The sequence below is a fragment of the Festucalex cinctus genome, chromosome 18 (assembly GCF_051991245.1).
Source record: "Festucalex cinctus isolate MCC-2025b chromosome 18, RoL_Fcin_1.0, whole genome shotgun sequence".
In the NCBI taxonomy this organism is placed as follows: Eukaryota; Metazoa; Chordata; class Actinopteri; order Syngnathiformes; family Syngnathidae; genus Festucalex; species Festucalex cinctus.
This window is the reverse complement of record NC_135428.1, coordinates 12,346,446-12,369,548: the sequence shown is the minus strand read 5'-3', so window position 1 is coordinate 12,369,548 and position 23,103 is coordinate 12,346,446. Positions and strand designations below refer to the sequence as shown.

The 23,103-nt window shown below is 40.0% G+C and overlaps 2 protein-coding genes across 4 annotated transcripts in view; one reads left to right on the top strand and one right to left on the bottom strand.

Annotated features, from left to right (window-relative positions):
* The window catches only part of LOC144006830 (uncharacterized), a 61,636-nt gene that overhangs the window by 37,184 nt on the left and 1,349 nt on the right, over positions 1-23,103 (top strand). For 2 of the 3 annotated variants that reach the window (XM_077505881.1, XM_077505880.1), the window contains exons 4-5: positions 2,843-2,970; positions 21,362-21,568. In XM_077505881.1, coding sequence (XP_077362007.1) covers positions 2,843-2,970; positions 21,362-21,470 — 237 coding nt within the window. In that variant the 3' untranslated portion in view covers positions 21,471-21,568. The remainder of the gene's footprint in view (positions 1-2,842; positions 2,971-21,361; positions 21,569-23,103) is intronic. The other variant, XM_077505883.1, reaches the window with a different exon arrangement.
* On the bottom strand, positions 11,248-21,659 carry LOC144006829 (protein sprouty homolog 3). Its single transcript, XM_077505879.1, has 2 exons — positions 21,124-21,659; positions 11,248-13,258 (listed from the first exon to the last, which is right to left on the bottom strand). Exon 2 carries the CDS (start codon positions 13,170-13,172, stop codon positions 12,264-12,266), a length of 909 nt encoding a protein of 302 aa, XP_077362005.1. The 5' UTR covers positions 13,173-13,258; positions 21,124-21,659; the 3' UTR covers positions 11,248-12,263.

The window sequence follows — 23,103 nt, the reverse complement described above, 5'->3', positions numbered from 1 at the left end:
TTTACTTGTCTTCCTTGCTAGCTAGCGAGCTCTTAGCCCAGATGAAAGACGTTTCTGACTCAAGGTGTCGGCCATGTTTCAGCACAGTGTCAACATTTGATCTGTGGATGCTTTTATTTGGACGGCAAGCAACACACACACAAAAATCAAACGCGAATCTGAATATCAAGCTGGCGCGTTTGCCCGAGCCGCCTTTGAAGGCTCCTGGCGGCGCTACGCGAGGGAGTGCCGCAATCCGGCGGAGGTGGATTGAAGTTGAAATCCACCTCGGCGCGTCCCCCCCCTCCTCCGAGCCCAAACATCACAAGCGCACTAGGCCGTCCCGCTTGGATGCCATTTTGTTTGTCTGTCAACTATCAGCTGGATATCCAAACTTACAGGGTGTACTTAAATGCATCGTTCTGCGCTGTTTGAACGTCACTGGGCAATTAGGAACGAAAACAATGCTAACATGCTAATATTAGCATTCCCCAATACTGTTGTACTTTAACTCCACAGTCTCCACAAGAATATATTTTGCCCTCAGTTTCCCAACTTTTGTCTCCTTACCATCATTGTGCTCATATGAGCCCACCCTGTTGTTGCTGTGCCTCAGCCGTAAAATCGTCTGATTTTCCTCCACAGTCTTCACTTTGCTGTACTTTGCCCTTAGTCACCTCTTAAGTAAAAATTGTTTCCAAATGTAACAATAGTCATAAAAAAAAGACAACAAAAAATCTGATCTAGTAGTCATGACCATGACCATGACCATGAGCCGACTGACTGTAATTTGCCCTCAGTCTCCTTTTGGATAAAAGTTTCCTCCTTACCTCAAAGTAAATACTAACCAGGCAAATGTATGTACAAAACACTTGTTTGAATTCTGTTGAATTGTAGGCTACTCCAATTTTGCACTTTGCTGCATGTTGCCCGCAGTCTCCACTCACGCGAAATTTGAAAATAAAGGCTGTTACTCAGCTGTACAAATTTACAGCATGGCTGATATTGATATGATTGATATGATGATAGTCCACTTCCACTTTGCTTACATTTTGCCCTTAGTCTCCTCTAGAATATAATGTGGTCCGTTACTACATGGCATGAAGTACTGTAACATGCAACATAAAAAAAAAATAATAATAATAATGTGAGTGAAATACCTCACATCTGGAAGCTGCCGGATTATACGCTTAGAAATAGCACTGACTGGATCTTCCTTGGTGGAGGTAACAGCCACCAAGTGAGTGAGTCAGTGAAGGTATCACAGGATTTAGAGACTCTCTGCTGACACAGATGAGTGACAGCTAACCTCCCTCAGCGCTCTTTATTGATCATGCCTGTATGTGTGCATATGTTTGCGTGTGTGTGTGTCTCACTTGGGGTTCAGAGGTTACTAATACAGTTTCCAGTGACCCTTGCATGAACTTCCTGTTGTTTGCTCAGTGGGTGTGAGTGTTGCTGTGTCAAAATGTCATATCAGTGCTTTTCCTCAAATAATATAACCCCCCGCTACACACGCACGTTAATCGATGCCCTGTCATTTTCAGACAGTTAAATGCCTCCCTCAGATTGACACCTCCCTTTTACCGTCAGGAATTATTCGTGTTATCTGAAAATGGCTAATTGGGGCAAATTTGGACATTTTGTCTCAGAGGTGCAGTCACTTTTGTTGCTAGAGGCTTAAAAAAAAAAAAAAAAAAAAAAAAAAAAAGTCTCACTTCAGTATCTCATGAAAAAGATGCAATAAAATATTAACAAAAATGTGAGGCGTGTACTCACTTTTCTTAGACTATACACCATGTAGACGGTAGTGTAAAGTGACAAAGTACAAATACTTTGTGATTGCACTAGATTTTTCAGGCATCTGAATTTTTATTTTTTATTTTTTATTTTTTTATTTTTTTGGGGGGCAGAGCTGTCTGCCAGTCACAAACAGCGTGCAGATGCTGACACCGTTTGGCTAGCTGTTGTACTGCATGCCAACTACATTTAGAATGAGAATGTTTACCAACTAACAGAAAAACGAGAAAACGTCCAACTTTAATTCGTATTTCTATGATTAAGTGAAATATACAAAAATAAATGAATGAATACAAACTCATAAAAGAACTGACTTAATGTTTTTAAAAGTTCAACATGAAATATAAACAAAATTTTCAAAACGAAATTAAATATGTCAATAAATTAGATGATAAATGAAAACCCAAATCACAAATAGAAATGTTTATAATAAATACAATTAAAAAATGTTAACGTTAAAAGGCCATTTAAATGCAAATGTAAATACTATTTTTGAGATAAATGTAATTTAAACAATGCATTGAGTTAAATATTTTTAATAACTTGAGTTATTAAAATGTGAAAATAGTTCTAAATTATAAATCCTGCATATAATACAATTATATATTTAAATAAAAATAAAATTATATAAAAATATGAATCAAATATATTTTAAATAAATATTCCAATGTTTTTAAATGCAAATGGAAAAACATAAAAAAAATGTGATTATAAATTAAAAAAAAAAAAAAAAGTAAATTAAATGACAAGGTCAGTCTTGCACATACTGAACTGAATTGCAATATTTTCCCGAAAAGCAGTTGTGACTGCTTCAATGTGGTACACATGACTTTCTCTGCTAGACCAGCAGAGGGAGCCATAACACAAACAGTAACTCAAGTAGTTGCAACCTTTAAAAATTTTATTTTTTTTTTAAAGCGAGCGAGAGCAACTGACTGTGTGTTATGAGCCACATGTGACAGTATTCCACTAATAATGCGGTTGATGAAATATTGACTTTTGAACTAACGTGGAACTATGCCTTGTCCTGTTGTCAACCCCCCCACCCCCTTTCCCTCCTCAGCCCTCAGGCCGTCGTCATGACCCCGACTTGTTGAGGGCCTCCATCCATCCGCTGGTTCATTTCCACTCTGGCCCAGTGTGGGAAAAAGTTGCCTCACTAACCTCTCACAAGCCGCTTCCTGTTTCCTGGTAAGAACCACTAAATTTAAACCCCACTTTGGATCACACACATCACTGTAATTCACCCTTTTTTTTTTTTATCTCACGCATTATTTCCCAGGCTTTCTTTTTGTATGACATGTACATTATCTTAAAAATGTAGTTGTTACTGTATGCAAAATGTAACTCATCAAACTGAAAAAGGCTTGGGGTGAAATAAAAAAAAAAAAATCTTGTTTAACCTAATTTACAAAAAACTATGGTGTGATTTGCTCACTTGAGTTCCCCCAAAATGTTTCCTTGCAGCCTAAAAGCAGAATTGCAACATTCATGGCCGGTAATGTAGGTCAAGCTTGTGCGAGAGAGCAAGTCAGTGATTTCCATTGTGCATCCTGTGTGAGAGGATGCAAGCGAGAGGAAGCCATTGAATAATTCAGCGTATTTCCTGAGCCGTAATGGCTCGCTGCCGCTGATGGCACTGCCGCGAGGTTAAGTGCTGCGTCTTCGTGCATCCGTCCATCCGTCCGTCCATCTTTGGGGGTTCGACCACAAATGACCCAAGAGTTGCTTGAATTATCAATGTTGGGTGATGTATAGTTGCCAACAATGAATGCAGAAATGATGAAAGGGAACCCCCAGTTATGTACTAGACACACTTGCAGTAAGTGAAAATCCACAACATTGTAAGACCATCAAAAAAATAAAAATATTGTTTAGCCCTCCCATATGCTTTAAAGTATATAGTATAGTATTCCTTATAGCAAATTATAAATTTTTAACAAATGGTTGCTAGCTTAATGCTAATGCTAATGCTAGTTGTTTTTACATCTACTTCTATAACTACACAGTTTGCCACTTTTTAAAATTATTTTATTCGGGGGGAGGGGGCGGGGGCGGGGCGGGGGGGGGGGGGGGGCCTTGTATCGAGCAAGGTTATTTTAGTTAACTAAAATTAACAGAAAACAAAACCCTAAAACTAAAATAAATAAATAAAAATTCGTTAACAAAATAAACTAAAAACAAAAATGCGAAAACTGAAACTACATTTTATGTTTACAAAGCTAACTAAACCCAACTATAATTGTAGCAAAAAATGTAATTTTTTGTTTTAGTGTTTGGTAATGAATATAATGTATGAGCATTTGGGGATGATTTGATATTAACTGCCGTTTGAAAGTGTCGCATAAAAGTGATGTCATCTACTAGCAGCAGCCAATAGAAAAAGCTCCTTCAGATGATGTCGCTCCCATGATGTTTTTTTAAATATTGCGCAAAAATAATACACATTTTTTTTAAACTAAAGCTAATACTGAAACTAACTCAAACTAAACTAATACTAAGCATTCAATCTCAATCTAATAAAAACTAACAGAACCACCCTGAAAACGAATTAAAACTAACTAAATTTAAAAAACAAAACTCAAAACGAAATAAAAACTAACAAAAATGAAAATTCCAAAACTATAATAACTCTGGCATCGAGATACGTATTGAATTGTCTTTTACTAAGGGACCGTCAACTATTGGCTGATTTTCACTGTTAGCTGTCACGTTATTTGGCACACAAAGAGCAGCAACTCATACAAACCAATCATATAAAATTCGTGACAGGCTTATATTCTGCCTTGTGGTCCAAATGAGCCCAAATCGGAAGCAGGTGGTTGGTGCTACATTGTCAAGCTTTTTCGCCTTCTAATGTGTGTGGAGCGTTGCTCAACGTTTGGTGATCATTCGCCATGAAAAATTATTCAGAAATGTCTGTTTTTGTTTTCTTTTCAAAACTGTTCTTTTCCACATTATGTTCGCATCTGTTTCCCTTGTACAAGAAACGCAAAGCTCAAGAGTCTCGACTGAGCTCCTAAAGAGGGTGGGAACATGCTGCGAACAGATGCTTTATCGCTGTCCTTGAACGTAGCAGCTGCATGCTTGAACACAGGCCAACAACTTCGGACGGACATTCCGTGTTTGACTTTAAATTTCGTTCCAAAAGGATGTCTTATGAAAAAAAAAAAAAAAAAAGAGGAGGAACGGTCAGGAGGGGATGCGTTTGAATTTCAGAGGGGAGTTGTTGTTGTTGTCATACCAGCGGCAGGAACAGGAAGCGAGTTGAAACTTCTCGCCTGACCGCGTGACCCCTGCAGATAACATTCCCATCCTTCCCCCCCAAGCCCCTCCTTCCTCCATCCCTGCCTCCTCCCTGTGAAATGTCTCCTTTCTCCTACTGACTTAGAAGTTTTTTTATTTTTGTGCTTTTCTGTGTCCACAATCACCAAAAGTTAAAATAAATAGACATAGAAATTAGCATCACCCACATGTCTGGAAATGGCCAATATGTCAGCTTCAAACCAAAATAGCAGAATTGCTGTGTATTTCTCAGCATGGCTTCTTGAAACTTTTTTGTGGACCTACTTATGATGGACATGTCAACCAAATTTTCCCCAAAAAATCCAGGGGTACGATACCTACCTAGAAAGTGCTAAAATTACCCTAAAACATAATAGCATACTTCCTGTGAAGTTTTGGGTATGGTTTTTTGAGAGATTTTTGTGGGTCTACTCATGATAAACATGGCCACTAAATTTCCCATTGCTGTGTTAAACTGGCTTCAGGGGCTGAATTTTCCAAAATTCCAGTATGCTACCAGCCTGGAAATGGACAAAATGACCCGTTAATGGCCTCTTCGAAACAAAATGGCAGACTTCCTTTATCTTTTGGGGCATTTCTTCTTGAGAGTTTTTTGTGGGTCTACTCGTGATAGACATGGCTACTAAATTTCACATTGCTGTCTGAAACTGGCCTCAGGGGCGGAATTTTCCAAAATTCCAGTATGCTACCAACCTGGAAATGGACAACAAACAAAAAAAAGATCCGGAAATGGCCGCTTTGAAACAAAATGGCAGACTTCCTCTGTCTTTTGGGGATTTTCTTCTTGAGATTTGTTTGTGGGTCTACTCATGATAGACATGGCTACTAAATTTCACATTGCTGTGCGAAACATTTCCATAAATTGTATGAGTACATGACTGACCTGGAAATGGCCAATGTCTCAGCTTCAAACGAAATTAGCAGAATGGGGTATTTTCCAGCATGGGTTCTTCAGACTTTTTTTTTGTGGGCCTACTTTTTATGTCTACCAAATGTCATGCATTCTATGAGAAACTGGCTTCAGGGTCTGAATTTTTCAGGAAAGTCCAGGAATACGATACCAATTTGGAAATGGCCAAAATGACCCTAAAATGGCTGACCTCCTGTGTCTTTTTTTTAACACGAGACTTGAGACTTTCTTGTGATTGGTTCTACTTGAGTTCTTCAGTCAAACTGGCTGGAAAGACTTCTGAGTAAATTTCCCATTTTCCCACTTCCCGGGATGCCGACGTGTCGCTCACCCTGAACTCTGACCCCTGGTTCATTTCAACGACTCAGCGTTGACAGCTGTAAACAACAAAAAATTGGAGTAAACATTCCGGAGTAGCTCTGTGATTGATTGACAGTTCAATGCGAATTTGATGGACAGCTGGTTTTGTCTCGGCGAGGGGGACTCCCCAAGGGGGACAAGAAGATGGGTGGAGGGGGGGGAGTCGCTTGCTTTGACAGTGGGGTCAAAGGCTGGTTGTCTGTTCACATGGAGAGCAGGAAGAGTCTCTTCGGGGGCCCTCAACACATTCTTCAATGATCACTCCGTAAACAAGATGAACGCTCACAACTTCAAGTGTTGATCCAGTGGAACGTGGCTGCTCACCAAAACAGCAGCACCTACTGAGACGTCTAGTTGGACAGAAGTGCAGAGTCTACTCCTGTGTCAAAAATGAATTCCCCATTTTCGTTAAGTTCGCAACGATTAGCGGTAAAAAAAAAATGCGAAAGTAGGATAGTCCTCAACTTTTTGTGCTTTTTCCTACAAACTTTACGTTGGAGTTTGACATTCATTACATTCATTCGTGACAATTTTGCATTTTTTCTTTTTCTTAATGCAATGATTTCCCCCCCCCCCCCCCCCCACACATCATAACTACTTTTTCACAACTTTGTTTCAAATAACAATATGACTTTATTCTTGAAACATTACAACTTTTTTTGTCAAATTAGGATATTGTTTTATTAACATTACATTTTATCATATTACCATTATCATATTTATTAATACTACTACTACTATTTATCATATTTACTCTCGAAACATCACAACTTTTTCAAATATGACTACTTTGAATTTATTCTGGAAACATTAAAAATGTTTTATCTTAATATTACAACTTTATTTCCCTAACAATACGTTAGTTATTTTAACTTTGTTCTTACAATATGAACAAATATTTATAATAATATTATGACTTTACTCTTGTGGCATTACATTTTCTTTTAACTTAAATGGTAAAATGACAACTATCAGATTATTGTTTCTTTACTCTTCTAAAATGTCAACATTTTTCACATACTGTAACTACTTTTTTCATACAGTAACATACAACTTTTTTTAGCACAAAATTGCTACTTTTTTCATATTATTACAATTAAAACTTTGTGCATTACAACTTATTTATTTATTGTAATTTTGCAACTCTTTCCTCGTAACTAAACTCATTTTTTATTCTTACACTACCATAATGCACATCTTTTTGTGACACATACAGTTTTTCAAATCTGTTATAATCATAAAAAGCAATTAAAAACATTTTTTTTAGGCAGGAATTCCAATAAGACTATTTTTACTTGCTTTATTTGATTTGATTTAAACTTACTGCCTGTTTTCATGTATGAATGACTATTGTAGAAATATGAAGAACTTTGTGAGTCCTCCCTTTGAAAAGTACAGTAAAAACCAAATTTACGAACATAGCGACTTTTCCGACCTTTTGATGAACAGCCCTTCATAATTTATTTTCAACAGATTCAAAGACATTAACAACCGCCCTTAATATTAAGACAATATTCTCCTCACTTAACGACTCCATCCTTGTGAGTTCACAACCATTTTTTTTTTTTTTGTTCACCCATAACATACATAAAACATACACAGATGCTCATTAATGTTTGGAAAGCTCCTTTTTATTGGATGGTTGTCAGCAGCCACACCAAATAGCCAGAAAAACAAAAATACAAACGACAAAAGCACACACGTAATCTTAAACTGTACTCCATGGTGACCATTAACCTGTAAATAAATTACCAAATACACCACATCGGCAAAGAAATGTGTACTGTTCATATATCATAATAATATTCAACTTTTAGATAGACTTCTGTATATATTTGCTTCATATACTCTTCTTAAATTTCTCTACAACAAACAAGATGCCAATTGTGTACCGAAAGCATGTGTAGTGGATTATATTGTGTGAAGTGGGGGGGGTGGACAACCTAAGGTGAATGGGCAATATGCATCATTACCCCCACCCCCATCTGAGAGCGTTTGATCCGGCCCACCATGCAGAGGAAAAAAAAAAAAAAAAAAAAAGCAAACATCAAAGAAACTGTTATTTCAACAACATAAAATTTCATAATTCATAATGAAAGACTATTCATTATTAATTCAATAATGTAGCCCTTGGAGGAGTGAAAAGGCCCCTGATTGGAAAAAGGTTGCCCACCCCCACTGTAGCTAACGTGTTAGCCCCAAACCAAAAAAAAAACAAAATTTGAAAAATATCCCCATTACGTAATCTATGCACTCCGTACAATGGGAAAGAAATAAATATAAAATATAACACGTACCTCTACGCGCACATCCAAGAATAAATTCAAGTTTTCTGTTTTATTCAAATAAAAGCGTCTTCTCCAACATGAGCATGTGACAGTTTAACATGTTCTCCATGATGACTTTGCATAATATTTTCCCCCATGGTCTATTCTCACAAGAATTTAGTAGGATTTGAAAGTGTTGGAAAATATATTATATTATGGCCATATTATGGCGTATATTATGGCCATAGCAAAAACGGGGGGAAAAAACAATTTCAAATATTATGTTAAGTTATTACTAGTGCTGTCAAAGTTGAAGCGTTAAATAATTAATTAATGACAAAAAATTATCGCATTAATCATTGTATTAGCACAGATTAATCACACTATTAATTTTGACCGCAGATGATCCATTTTAGCCAACAGCAGATGGTTACATTAAAGGTAGCTGTTGGAGTTTGAGCAATAAACATAACTACATGCATTAAAGTAAAGCATTTAATAAATGTTTACATATGCCGTAGGTCATTTCTTCCCCATTTTAAATTATGCAAATAATTAATTGATTAGAAAAAGCAGGATGAGCGTGTGCAGTGAATATAAATTTTTGAACACATAACAGGTGCGCTTCAAATTTAGCGGGCAAAATATGTTGGGGGGGGGGGGAAGCATTTTTAAGTCAGTGATTAATCATGATTAATCAAAATTCTAAGATGTGATTATCTGATTAAAATTTTAATCGTTTGACAGCTCTAGTTATTACTTAAAGTTGTATCATTACCAGTTTAAAAAAAGAGAAGAAAAAATATCATACCGTTACGAGAATGAAGTCAAAATATTACGAGAAGAAATGTTAAGGTTACGATACGTCAGAATATTACAATGACGATGGAAGCGTTTTCTCGTAACGTAACATTTGGCAGGTAAATTCATGACATTATTTACAGAATTTTACAAATTTATTCCCATAGAATACTATTTTTTGTAACTTTGTCATGTTTTTTATAGCTTTCTTCCAGTAACATTTCAACATTTTAATTGTAATTATACATCTTTTTTTGTCTGAACAACTTTTATTATTGATTGCAACCATTTAAAAATTTTAATATTCGTGACACATACTTTATTATGCGAACATTTTATAATTAGAATATTACAATGTTCTCATAACACTATAACTTTTTTTTTTTTTTTTTTTTTTTTTACCATAGTATTAACTTTTCATTTAAGATTGTTTTTTTTGTTTTTTTAGCCGACAAATGTGACATTTTCGGCCGTATGTGGTAAGACCTTTTGTACACTATCCTACTAAATCCTTGTGCATCCTCTTTTGATTGTTTTGTCGATGTTCCTGGCCCCATAAGTTCCTGAATTGACAGCCGTTGCCATGGAAGCGCAATAAAAAATAAAAATAAAAGAAGTCATTTCAACGCCGCTAGCTCGTATCTGCATATAAAAATATAATCACAAAGGAAGGTGTTAACGCCTCGGGTGTTGTTTTCATGCATCCCGCAAACACACACGCACATTCACTTGAAAACATGCACACACGTGCACACACGCGTCAGGAAACCCGAGCTTCGTCCTTTCTACCCCCTCCATCCCTCCTTCTTCTCCGTCCGCCAAAACACCGCAACTCCTTCCTGCGTTCTCGTCTGGCCCATTAAGAGCAATCACAGAGATAATTGCACGTCTGATCAACTCTCGACGGGAGGCTTTTAGCCCAGCGGCCAGCGAAAGAGGAGAGGCAGGCGCGGCCGGAGGGTTGGGAGGATAAACTGGTGAAAAAGGGAAGTCAGGCGATGTGAGGGGGGCTAGGGTTTGGGCGGCGGCCTTACCAGGGAGCTTGGCGACAGACTGAGAAACCCGACCGGACCGGCACAAAGATGTAGCAGCGAGGCTAAAAATAAGACGATAACAAAGACAACTCCTTCTTCTTCACGCATACACACAGAGACACACACACGCACACACGCAGACGCGATGGACAAAATCCCCACCCTGTTGTTGAAAAATGCACTTTTGAAAACATTGTACGGTACTGCGCAAAAGTCTGAGACCACCAGCAGATTGTGATTTGAGAAAAGAAATTCAAATTCCATTTCTATGAGATGTTTTAGAGTGGTGTTGCATACTACCCATTGGTGTTTGGTGGAGGATCGAGTTAAAAGCGTGAATATTGTCGCAGAATCCATCATCTGATCCTCCAGGAACCAGAAAGTCAGCCATGAGATAACCCAAACACAATTTACTGTATCTCGGCTGTCCACAAGTTTTGCACAATAAGTCTGAGGCCACCATCAAAGTTACAAGGCATTTCTATGAGATTTTCCAGAAGGGTGGCACATAGAACCCGTTGTTTTGGGTGAAGATCGGCAATCCCAGAATACACTGTAAGGTCCTCCAAAAACCAGGAAGTTGCCAGAGACTTTTGAGCAGTTTGCATCCAGCTTATACAAATGAAATGGCATTGAGATTTAATTCCGACAACATATGGTCAATGTGACTTCATAAAAAAGAACATATTCCAAGCACATCAAGTGGTGGTAGACTCCCAGAATCTGATGTCTGATCCTTCGCGAACCAGGAAGTCAACCTAAATACAATTTCACTCAGTGGCCCACAACTTTTGCGCAGTACCGTTCGTTTTTTCAGGGGTGAAAGTGTGCCAGTGGTGCTGCAGATGTATTGTGCAGAAGTCTAAAGTGACCACCAATGAGGACAGATTCAGTTCGAAGGCATTTCTATGAGATTTTCTCAAAGGTCGGCAGATAGAAATCAGGTACCAGTGACAGAATCCAGCGTCCAGCTCTGTGATTTGCCTTGGCGGCCCCCGAATTCTGCGCATCACTCTGTGTCTATTCATACAAATGAGCTTTATAGCGTTGAGATTCCATTCAGACAGTGCGTGCTCCCTTTTTTCAGGGGTGTTAAAGTGTTCCAGGTGTGCTGCAAATGTACTGCGCAAAAGTCTGAAGCTACCACAGGTGACTTCTCTTAAGGATAGACTGGATTAAAAGCCATTTCTATTATTTTTTTTTTTCGGTGTGGCATGTAGAACCCTTAGATTTTGGCGGCGGATCTAGTTAAAAGTTTGCAGAATACATTGTATGATCCTCCAGGAACCAGAATGTTACCTACGAACTAACCCAGGCACGATGGCCTGCCACTTTTGCGCAGTACCGTGTGTCCACCTCGTACAAATGAGCTTAATGGCATTGAGATTCCATTCGGACAGTGCGTGGTCCCATTTTTCAGGTGTGTCAAAGTGTTCCAGATGTGCTGCAAATGTCCGCACGTTTATATCGTTGGTTTCTTGGCCTTCAAATCTTCAGTGGAAGCATCTACATTCTGTTATCCGTTATCCCAACTGTGAGTTCCTGATCCAGTCCGTGGTTTGGGTGTCGACCACAAAGCGTCGGTAGACAGTTCGTTAATAAATAAATGCATGTCAGACATCCCGATTAGGCAGAAGAAGGAAGGCGAGTTCAGTTCAGTTCTTCTTCAGGTTCAGCTTTTAGTTTCCAAGGCGAACAGGCACAGTAAAGCTTTTGGTCCCTCTCGAGCTGGAGAACAGGTGGATGCATACAAGGTAGGTGTGCACATGACATGGTTGCCGTCTTGTTGCCACCAATCCAGGCCTGTCATAGTGACTTCTCCACAGCCTTGCTCATGGAGGAATGGCCCGGGTTGGGGTTTGAAGCGGAGATCTTGCGGCACACAGTGTTGGTGTTGCTGCACCGGCAGCCGGGTCGCGTGGCCCGGTCGTGGGCGCAACGGCACAGGGCGAGGCACAGCCGGGCAGGGGGGTAGCAGCAGAGGCAGGGCAGGCAGAGAGCCAGAAGGCTCATGGTGCCCCAGCGGGCCAGGGTGTGGGCTGGGCCACAGGAGCACGGCCGGTCAGCGCAGTTGTCGTCATCATCCTGCGCTGAGCAGTGGTAGAAGAGACCCTTGACACAACACAGGCAGGTGCCATACTCCACTACACTCTCGGCTGAACACAGGCAGCGCTGCCCGCAGGCCCAGCAGGAGGGAAGGCGGCGCGGGGCACAGCACTCGTGGCACTTGCAGCGAGCGCAGCGCTCGCAGATGAACTGGTGCAGGCCCAGGTCGTCTTCGGCCAGGATTTTGCTCAGAGAGGCGTCGTGCTTGAGCTCCCCTTTTGGTTGACTGCGCACTACCGAGGCCAAGCCGGAGTGCGAGGGCGTCAAGCCCGCCAGCAGCCTCTGGTCCGACCCGGCGCTGGTCCGGGACATGGAGGAGCTCACAGTGCTGGAGCGGCTAATGCGGGACATGTGGGTGTGCTGCTGACTTTGGCTACGGGGCAGGGCTGCGTGGCGGGGCAGCTGAGGGTGCTGCGAGTATATTCCATGCGGGTGTCGCTCGTCATGGGTGTAGAAAAAACCAGACTGGGACGCCAGTTCCAGTGCCACCGGCCGGTCCACGTAGTCGTTATGGGTCCGGATGGCACGGATCTGGTCGAGCGACAGCACCGGGACCTGCTGGAGGTCGAGCCCGTCCAGCTCCATCCTAAAGGAATGAGCGGGGTCCATGTCAGAAACCCACAGTAGGCGGTACCAGGGTGGGTGGCACCAGGCTGGGCGGCACCAGGCCGACGCTCACGGAACATCAGCTAAACCTGGCAACACAGGAATCACACAAGGTTGATAATGGTGGTTAGTTGATTAGTTGCTGCTAATGCTACCTAGCCATAGTCAAACTAAGAATGCAGGCGAAAGTTTTTGCATAAACCAGATAACTCACAATCTCGAGCTCAAGCAAACTAACAAACCATGTGAGAAACCGCAATAACTCGGCGATATTTAAGTATTCTGATAACTAACTAGCAAATAATCCAGCAAGCAAGCTAGTTTATAGTCAAGTATTTTTTTACATAATTCTGTTGACTAATTGTAGAGTCAAATATTTCATTTTCACATGCTTCTATTAACTAATTATCTAGTTAACAAGCTAATAAACCTCAAACTAACAAATAAGGTGGCTAACAAATGTGCAAGGTTGCGGTCAGGCCAAATTACCGTACAGTTGGATGTATTTACTTCCTGTTATCTAAATACCTAGCCAACAAGCTAACTTACTAAAATAGTAATTAACTAGCCAGCAAGCTCAATAACATAGTCATGTTTTTACATAATTTTGCTCACTAATTATATTACCAACAAACTAACACCATGAAATGAATAGCATAGGCTGTTGGGAATAAATGAATACAATTTATTGACAGAAATATTAGAATATAAGTTCTACAATAAATCTAGGTCAGTGCTTCTGATAGTGTTTCAGCTAGAGAGAGGGCCTCGTGTCCCTGCATAAATTAGCTGTGAAGATGTCAGATAGACGCTCGGGAAAGGAAAATAAAGACAACAAGTGCAGGAAATGCACAGGCAGCAAAGTAGAGTCAATTGAATAAAAGCTCCAGATGAATGGATAAGCAGATAAGGGAAAAGGCAGAAGTCTCGCATTAAAGATGATGCTCGCCTCAGAGGACGTTTTGGGGGAACGCCAAAAAATACATGGAGCATACATAAAAACAAGTCCAAAGATTTGCAGTGTCTGTAGACTTTTGGCTCAGTACCGGGATAAAGAAGAACCTGACATGAACTTGAGGCCTCTTTCAGCGCTATTACATTCGCAAACTCAAGTGAAAGGCTTGGAGCAGGGTAAAAGTCAAGGTTCGGGTTTCAAGTGTTTTGGGTTTCTGGTTGTAGTTAGTGTTTCAAATTATGGTTATAACTTCAAGTCATTGGTTCATGTTAATGTTAGGGTTCCAATATAGGGGAAACATAGCTTACTAGTAGGACAACTACATATTACTAGTGAGGCAAAAGTTGTGACTAGTCCTACTAGCAACATAAAATTCTGCAAGTTAACATCTAGCACATCACTATTAGTACAGGTAGCAAGCTAACTAATTAACAAGCTAACTAGCAAGCAAGCTAATTAAGGGTATAGACAGATGTTTTCCCCTAATTCTGTTATATAGCTAACTAGCGAACAAGCTAAATAAATCTAGCCAGATGTTTGAACATAATTCCGCTAACTACCTAGCTAATAAACTATTAGAACTAACGAGCGGGCAGGCACCTACAGAGATGTTTTTAGATAATTCTGCTTGGTAACTAGTGAGCAAGCTAAAACAAAACATTACTAAGTGGTAGGCAAGCTACAGAACTATATAGTAAGATGTTTTTACATAATTATGCTAACTATACAGACAGACAAGTTTTATATATGTTAACTAATAACTACTAGTAGGTAGATGGAAACTCCTACAGTTTTACTTCACTAATAACGTGTTTATCCGACTATGTCAATGTTGTCCTACTAGTTTTCAAAAATGCCATACCTACTCTATGTAGGGCAGTAGTACAAATAACATAAGTCATTCTACTAGTGAGGTCAAAGAGCGTACTAGTCCATCAACCTGAAGCTGGATATCAAGGATATTGCGCTCAAACAGCTTTCCATACGAGCCTCCCTTCTCACATTACAAGACGAGCCAACAACGTGTCACATGGTTGTTAATGTTCACTAGGGAGCATTAATGGCGATGATGCAACAGATTCAGAGAAGCAAGATATTCCTCACCCATGGGTTTATTTAAGAGAATTGCTTGATGTTGTCGATACCAAGAATAATTCATGGCGTATGCTAGCTAGCAGTTGCACAACATCAGTTTGATGCTAATACACTCTAAAAAGAGATTGGTCTAAAATAACCTAATTTGGGTCAAAAAGGGACTGACCCAAAGTTTTGGTTTATTTATCTAAAACAAAAAGTTGAGTCAAATGAATAACCCACACAACAGTCTGTTTTGGGGGAAACACGCCTATATTTCGGGTTATTAATTTTGAACCAAAAGTTGGTTCAAAAGAATAACCCAAAAAGTGGGTTTTGTGGTCTATTCATTTTTATTTTTATTTTTTTTAACCGAAAATGTAAAATAAAATAAAATTGCAACCCAAATTTTTGGGTTGTTTTGTGTGTTATTCATTTCACCCAACTTTTTGGTTTAAGAACTAACCCAAACTGTTGGGTGGGTCCACTTTCGACCCAATTTGGGTTATTTTTTTTTAGCCAACTGTTTGATTGTATGATAAGTAATTAGTCCAATTCAACTAGTCGCTAATGAAGGTTTGTGTCACATGTTGGTATTTCCAGAAAAGAAAAGAAAAAAATCCCCTCACTCGGTGTGCATGCCACTGTTAAAGGCACGGTCTTCCGTTTTCACTCAGGAGAGTGGGGGATGGCGGGGTGAGTGAGTGAGTGAGGAAATAAAAAATCAGTGCGTGCTGTCAAGTTGCTGCAAGAGTGACGTCATGCAGCTGACAAATTCACCCGTCTGGGACACGCCCCCCGCCACACCCTGCGCTGCGATTGGCTGGAGGGGTAAACAACTGTCTGTCCACAGAAACGTCCCGCTGTTGACAAAACAAACACAAAATGGCAAAATACAGGCTGGGGGATGGGGGTTTAGGAAAAAATCACCACCACACATTAACAGAAGCCCAGAGGTGTAGATTGAGGAGGGGTTCATGTGTACACATCCTGTATTTATATAGTGCATTTTCCTGAGTGAAAACGGAAGACCGTGCCTTTAAAGAGCCAGGTTAACGCTTGTACAACCAAACGGAAACCTGTCCTCGTTCTGGGCCCACCAAAGCACTGGGTTCTGCATGGTGGCTATTTAAGGTTTTTACAAATAATCATCAATTACTTGTGAAAGTGCGGACCGATAAGTTGTTCAAGATCCTGCTCGAGCCTGCCATTTTTCCACTTTACCGGTTCTCGCTAATTTATCAAAAAAGCTCGTTCAGAAATACAAGACAATTTATGACTCATTTAATTCTAGTGGATGTCTAAACGTTATTGCCTTAAGTCACCTAGTCGACTAGTCTGCACAACTCCTAGTGCCAGCCTAATTTAAAAAAACAAAAAACGTTTGTCATCTCTGAACCGAGATGATAAAAGTGAAATGCGGATGCGGAAAACCTTAACGGAGGCCCTTGTGTTAGCAATGCGGTAACCTGAGCAAGGCCCCTATTGCGGTGCTGGGGGAGTATCAGTGTAACGAGACGGGTGGACCGCCACACATACACACACTCACAAAAAGATGCACTGTGAGCTTCCATTTTGCAGAAACAATTTTTCATTGGTCACTTTATTAGGTGCGCCATCCAATGAGAGATTTGTATGTAAAATTTTGCTATCTGCCTCTTTGAAAAAAACACACGCTCGCTCAAGGTCGAAATGTGTTTCTTCTTTTGACTTCCGCTGAGTCTGGACGGTCGATGGGGCTTTTTAATGGACCAAGCAAGCTCTCTCCGCGATGACCTAATGCAAGCAACCGTGCTATTTTATAAAAGCCACTGCAAGTGAGTGGCGGGGGGCCACTTCCTTCTTCAAGAGGAAAATATTAGTTGAATTGTGATACATCCGTCGAACAACATATTTAGCAACTTTAACTTAATTCACTGGCAGCCATTATCACTGAAGGAACCCCCTTCGCTTCCTGGATTTTGACTGATTTTGCAAGGCCTCCACAATATTGTGCCTTAAAATATGGAACCTACCAAAAGAAATATTAGTCTCTTCTTTCATCAGGAAAAAAAAAAATCTATTTGTTCTGTTTCCGTTTTGCAGCAGTTAGCATTAGAATATAGCTAAGTTTCATCATTATTCACAAACCTGTTTAAAACACTGGGGAAAATTGTTTTTTTTTTTTTTTGCAACTTGGCCCTAGGTGATCTCTTATACTCTGCTGCCACCTGTTGGTAGTTTTTTTTCTTTTCTTTTTTTTTAAATAACTACCATAGCTTTAAGCGACCTCTTCAGGTCAGAGGTTGCATCAAAGCCTTCTGTATGTTCTAGCATAAAAAACAAAACATAAAAACAAAAACAAAAACATATAAATACGTTTTTGGGACCATGGCAATATTTAAAATAGAACGTGTTTATAAGTTTTTGAGAGAAAATTAGTTAATAAAAGTGGAAGAAGATTTCCCGACACAACTAGCCACTACTTTGAAAGGTACCGCCACAAAACTCAATTAGGTTCTCACATGACTGAACCACGAGCGACTTTTGACTCCATTTCACCAATCAAAGTGAGACACAAATGACAAAATTCAGGGAATATCTTTCCAGGTTCTGCATGACAAATTTGGGTGGGTGATTTTGCTAACCAGGATGGTCACATGACCTGCTCACATGTTGCCCTTATGTTATTCATTGGTTAATCTGGTGCTGGTGCAATTAAATCAATCCAACCTGCCATGCCATTATAAAACCAAAAGACCAGAGAAGAACCTACAAATTCCATGTTCAATTGTTGCATTATCAATTTTCATACATGAAGCACAGTCCTCGGTATACACTAGGCACTAAGACTCGGAGGCTTTCCTTCCTCCATGCCCTCCCGGGAGCAGCAGCAGCAAGATTGGATGTCAATAAACTTGATGAGATACCGGATGTGCTGAATCTGACCGTGACAGAAAGACTGAAATAGACACTGAAGACCAGGAGGGGAAGCGGGGGCGGTCACAGGAAGGGAAGGGTCAGCCAATGACCGAGAGATCACGACGCTATTAATAATTTTTAAATATAAATATGATGAAAGGCCGTCTGGGGGTAAGTTGGGGAGGACGTTCCCATAGCACAAGGGTGGGGAGACGTTTCAGTTTTGATAAAGTCCTCTGAGGCCCATGATAAACTGATAAAATGTTAGGAAGTTAACAACAAACAGTTTTTATGATACACTATGAACATTTGTGGGTTTTGTATTTTCGGGACTTTTGGGTGTAAACAAGACAGGAAAGCTGCCGTTTTGGTTGAAAAATCACCTTTTTTTTGTTTTTTTTTTTTGTTATTTGGGCCATTTGGGTGGTATCCTCGGAATCGTTTGAAAACAGCATTTTAGCAACATGACATTTGGTAGGCATGTCTCGACCCACAAAAAAATCTCAAGAACCCTAAAATACAAAGGAAGGCTGCCATTTTGGTGAGGAGCCACCATTTTAGGGTTATTTGGCCCATTTAAGTCAAGTCCACTTAGCGATGTAAAATTTGGTAGTCATATCCATCACAAGTTGACCTACAAAAAAATACCAGAAAAGATACAGGAAGTCCACCATTTTCATTTGGAGCTGCCATTTTGGGGTCATTTGAGTTTCCGGGTTCAGCTTACATGGGAACTTTTTAAAAAATGAAGCCCCCGAAGGCAGTTTCAGTTATAGCAACATGACGTTTAGTGGGAATGCCTGTCATGAGTCTCAAGAACCCGTGCCAAAAAGACATGAAGTTGTCTGCCATTTTCCTTTGAAGCGGCCATTTTAGTTATGCTCGCTTCCAGAATTTTTTTTTAAAAGGAAAATCAAGTGAAAATGTTCTTTACGATATATTCTGATGTCACTAAAGGCACATGCTGGATTATTTTGCCGGTGGGTGGAACTGATTAATGACATTTCAGTTCTTTTCAATAGGGAATCTAATTTGGGTTAAGTCGATATTAAACAATTTGTTTGATTGTTGTGACATTTAGTGTGGCTGTCGTAAAACTTGGAGGAAAAGCCGAGAGGCTGACTGATTAATTGATCAAAAGGTTCATCCTGATACTTTTGTCCAGCAATGTGAGGCAAATCGAACTCAGTAAAGTTGTCTTTTAGTGCAAATTGTACATTTCCGCAGCACTGTGGTTGTACAGTGCATTAGTCGGCGCATTAGTGCTTCTGCTGTGGCATTAAAAATTTTTTTTAAAAAACTCCATTCATCCCCTCCCTCCCTTTCCCCATCATCCATTCATCCATTTCATCATCCGGCCATCCCCCCTCCCTCTCTTATCCCCTCTTCCGCCCCGTGGCTGGTTATTCCTCCTACCACTTCTCCACTCCCCCGTCCCCCCACGTCACTCCATCCCATCATCCATCGGCCCACCCCGGCGGAGATGACTATCGACATTCTGCATCCGACCTTGAGGACAATCAATGGCAACCCTTGCAAGTGCGGCCCGGTCACGTTTACCCACACACGCGTGCACACCAACGTCCATTATGGGGAGGGCGTGACTTTTGGTCCCCATGACGAGACGATATCAGGATTGTGATTTGTGGTCCTAATGACGAGACAACCAGAATATGTGCACAAAGTTATCAGGATTGTGATTTTTAGTCCTGATGGCAAGAAAAATCAGAATACATGCACAAACTTCTGTGATCTGGGCTGTGCTTTTGGTTCCCATGCCAGAACACGCACACACAAACGTGCATTATAGGGACCTGATTTATGGTCCCTGTGCCACAAAGAAAACCCATGACCACTGACAGTACAACCAGACCTCATGTACACCTGAAAACTAGACATACATAACCTTCAATGATGAGGCTGTGATTTTGGGTCCCCATACCTCAAGAGGCAATTCCATGATTTTTGGTCCATTTGATACAAGGTGATGTGACAGTATAGTCATGAATACCAGAACACATGGGGCCATAATTTTCCCGAATGGGGCCCCAGATTTATGGGCCCAATGCCCCCAAGCGTAACCAGATTTTGTTATCAAAAAATCCTGAACACCAGAAAGCAAACATTTTAAAACTATGAGTCTGTGATTTTTGGTCCCTATGCATTAACATAAAAAGTAACTTAGTTTCTTTACTGATTACGTGACTTTAAAAGTAACTTGGTTACTTCACTGATTACTTGATTTAAAAAGTAACTAAGTTAGATTACAAGTTACTTTATTAGTTAATTCAACAGTTGCCGACAACCCCACTTAACAAATGGAAGTGAATTTTTTTTACAGTGAAGTTTAAGAATAAGTTGGTTTTTTTTAAACATTTTAAATAAAATACTGTACATTTTTTGACTTCACATCAGTATACTTTTTAATGAGTATTTCTATACTTCACGTAACAATTTTTGAAGGCAGTCTGTAGCCTGCCATGTTTTACTGTTTTGATATTGTCATGGCAAAATAAAATTTATAACATGCGTTGTTTATAAATAAAATGAAGAAATTTGGAGACAGACAAATTTCAAGTCTTTCTCGTTAGCTTGAACGTACTGCCATCCATACACATATATATATATATATATATATATATATATATATATATATATATATATATATATATATATATACATATATATATATATATTTTATTTTATTTTTTTGTATTTTTTTTTTGTTTGTTTCATTGATAGTACACTTTGTCAACAGCACATAATGTGCAACGTACCTTAATATTTTCTTTAGCTGACACAATCTCAAAATAGTGAATGAATTTCGACTTCTCCAAAACACAAATCTGTCATTCTTCTGAACTTAGACACTTGTATTATGTAATTTGTGGTCCCCTTTGCCTTTAGGGATCTTCATGGTGTAACTATAAGCAAACTGTAGTCCCTACAAAGTGATGTGGACCTGATTTCTGGTCCAAACCACACATGCATAAACTTGTTTAATTTTCAAAAGGATGCACTTACCTCTGATTCGATTAAGATCCATTTTGCGTTGGTGCAACTCGTCTCTTTTTGCAAATTATCCTCACGCAAACTAATGTATGATTACAATATGCATCTGTGGTAACTATAGTAACTCACTTCACAGGACGCTGTACGCGGGAAAAGTCCTTGTCATAGTTGACGTGAAAATAAGTCCTAAATGTCCACGCGTGCGTGCATGGAGGGAAAGAAAGGCTTCATGGATGCTCTCTATCAGCAGGATGTGCCCTCTTCCTCCTCCTCCTCTTCCTCCTCCTCTTCCCGGAGCTGGGATCCCTGTGCGTCCTCCTGAGGTCACCTCCTCCCCCACCGCCACCGCCTTCTTCTGAAAATCAGACGGAGTGCGAGCCTTCCAAGGATGCTGGCGAGCTGGCAAGTCGGAGATGAGGAAGAGGCGCGGCTTTCGTGGTCGGGAGTGGGTTAAAAAGTAAGAAAGTGCATGAAAGTCAAGAAGATGGGAGGCACATACTGTTTACAAAGAAGTCACTTTCCCGCCCCGGTTGTAGCGTCCGCGTCTCTTCTCCAGAGATGAATGGCTGTGAGGGCTGCATGCTCTCTCGCACTCGCTCACTCTCAGAAATACACACACACACTCCTCCCTCTCGACCCCCACCCTCTCCCATCACTGAATTCAAGCCACTTCATGCACGTGCGCTCAAGTGGCCATCACACACGCCAAACTACTCGAAACAATGATTAGTCGAGTCCAAATACGTATGTTAAGTATATACTGAAACTTTGTTGAGTTTTGTTGCACTTTTGCGGCTTCGTGTACGAAAAAGGGGCAGTTGTTTGAAGGTTTAGGAAACGTGCTAAGTTCCATTAGCCAATCAATGGAGTTTTACATTACAGGTTAGCATTTAGCTAACTTTTGTTGGATTAAAGGTGGGTTCAAGGATATTTTTGTGGCTGCGTCTTCCGGGTGGATCATCTGAACGATTGTTTCTCGATCCTGTCAATCAATATGCGTAACGACCAGTGTTGTCACTAACGCGTTACTAAGTAATGCGTTACTGTAATCTGATTACTTTCTTTCAATAACGAGCAGTCTAACGCGATAATTTTTCCAAACCAGTAATCTGATTAAAGTTACTTTCCTAAGTGGCTCTACGTTACTATTTTTTTATTATCTCATAAGGTATGTAGAATGCAAAATGTTGTTGTCCATTTCGAAGATAATTTTGAGGAGAAAATGTTTCTCTTGCGTTGGGAATGACGTCACATCGCATGTCACGTTTTCTCAACTGAAAGACGCAACGGGTCACGTGTACCAACGGAGTAAACATGCACATTTGGGTTATTCAAACCCGCGAGTAAAGTCTACAAGCAATCATGGCATTTTGTTGCCATTCTGATTGACCAATCAAAGACATTAACGGCAAAATAACGGCCGGTTACGTCAAAAATAAACAAATAATAATAATAATAATAAAGCCTATCTGCATGACCGTAGTTCAGCTCTGGTACTTGAGAAAATAGAAAATGTTACAGTTGCAACCAGCCTACATGTAAATGTTATAGTTACAGTTTGTAACCAGCCTGCAGGTGTAATGTGTTATACTACAACAATTTATGTATTGTAAAACCAGAGAAACAGAAACAAAAGAAACATGTTCATGTTTCAAGTTCATGCATTTTTATAAGTTTTATTTATGTAACCGGTTGTCATTTTTATGTTAAGGCAGCAAAGGGGGGAAATTGGTACTAAAAAGTAACTGATAAGTTACTTTTTGAGTAACTTAGTTACTTTGACAATAAAGTAATCAGTAAAGTAACGGGATTACTTTTTTGAGGAGTAATCAGTAATTACATGACTTTTTCAAGTAATCTGTGACAACACGGGTAACGACGTCGTGTGTGCTCGTTTCTCGCCGCGCATGCACGCTTTGAGTGTTTGTAGCATGTAGCTAGCTTCATGTAGTGAGCTTCGGATTCGACCATTTTTCGTTGTAGCTGTACTTT

Bases quoted from the DNA above. Each gene is read 5' to 3' on its own strand.
- LOC144006829 (XM_077505879.1), bottom strand. From the start codon at position 13,172: ATGGACCCCGCTCATTCCTTTAGGATGGAGCTGGACGGGCTCGACCTC.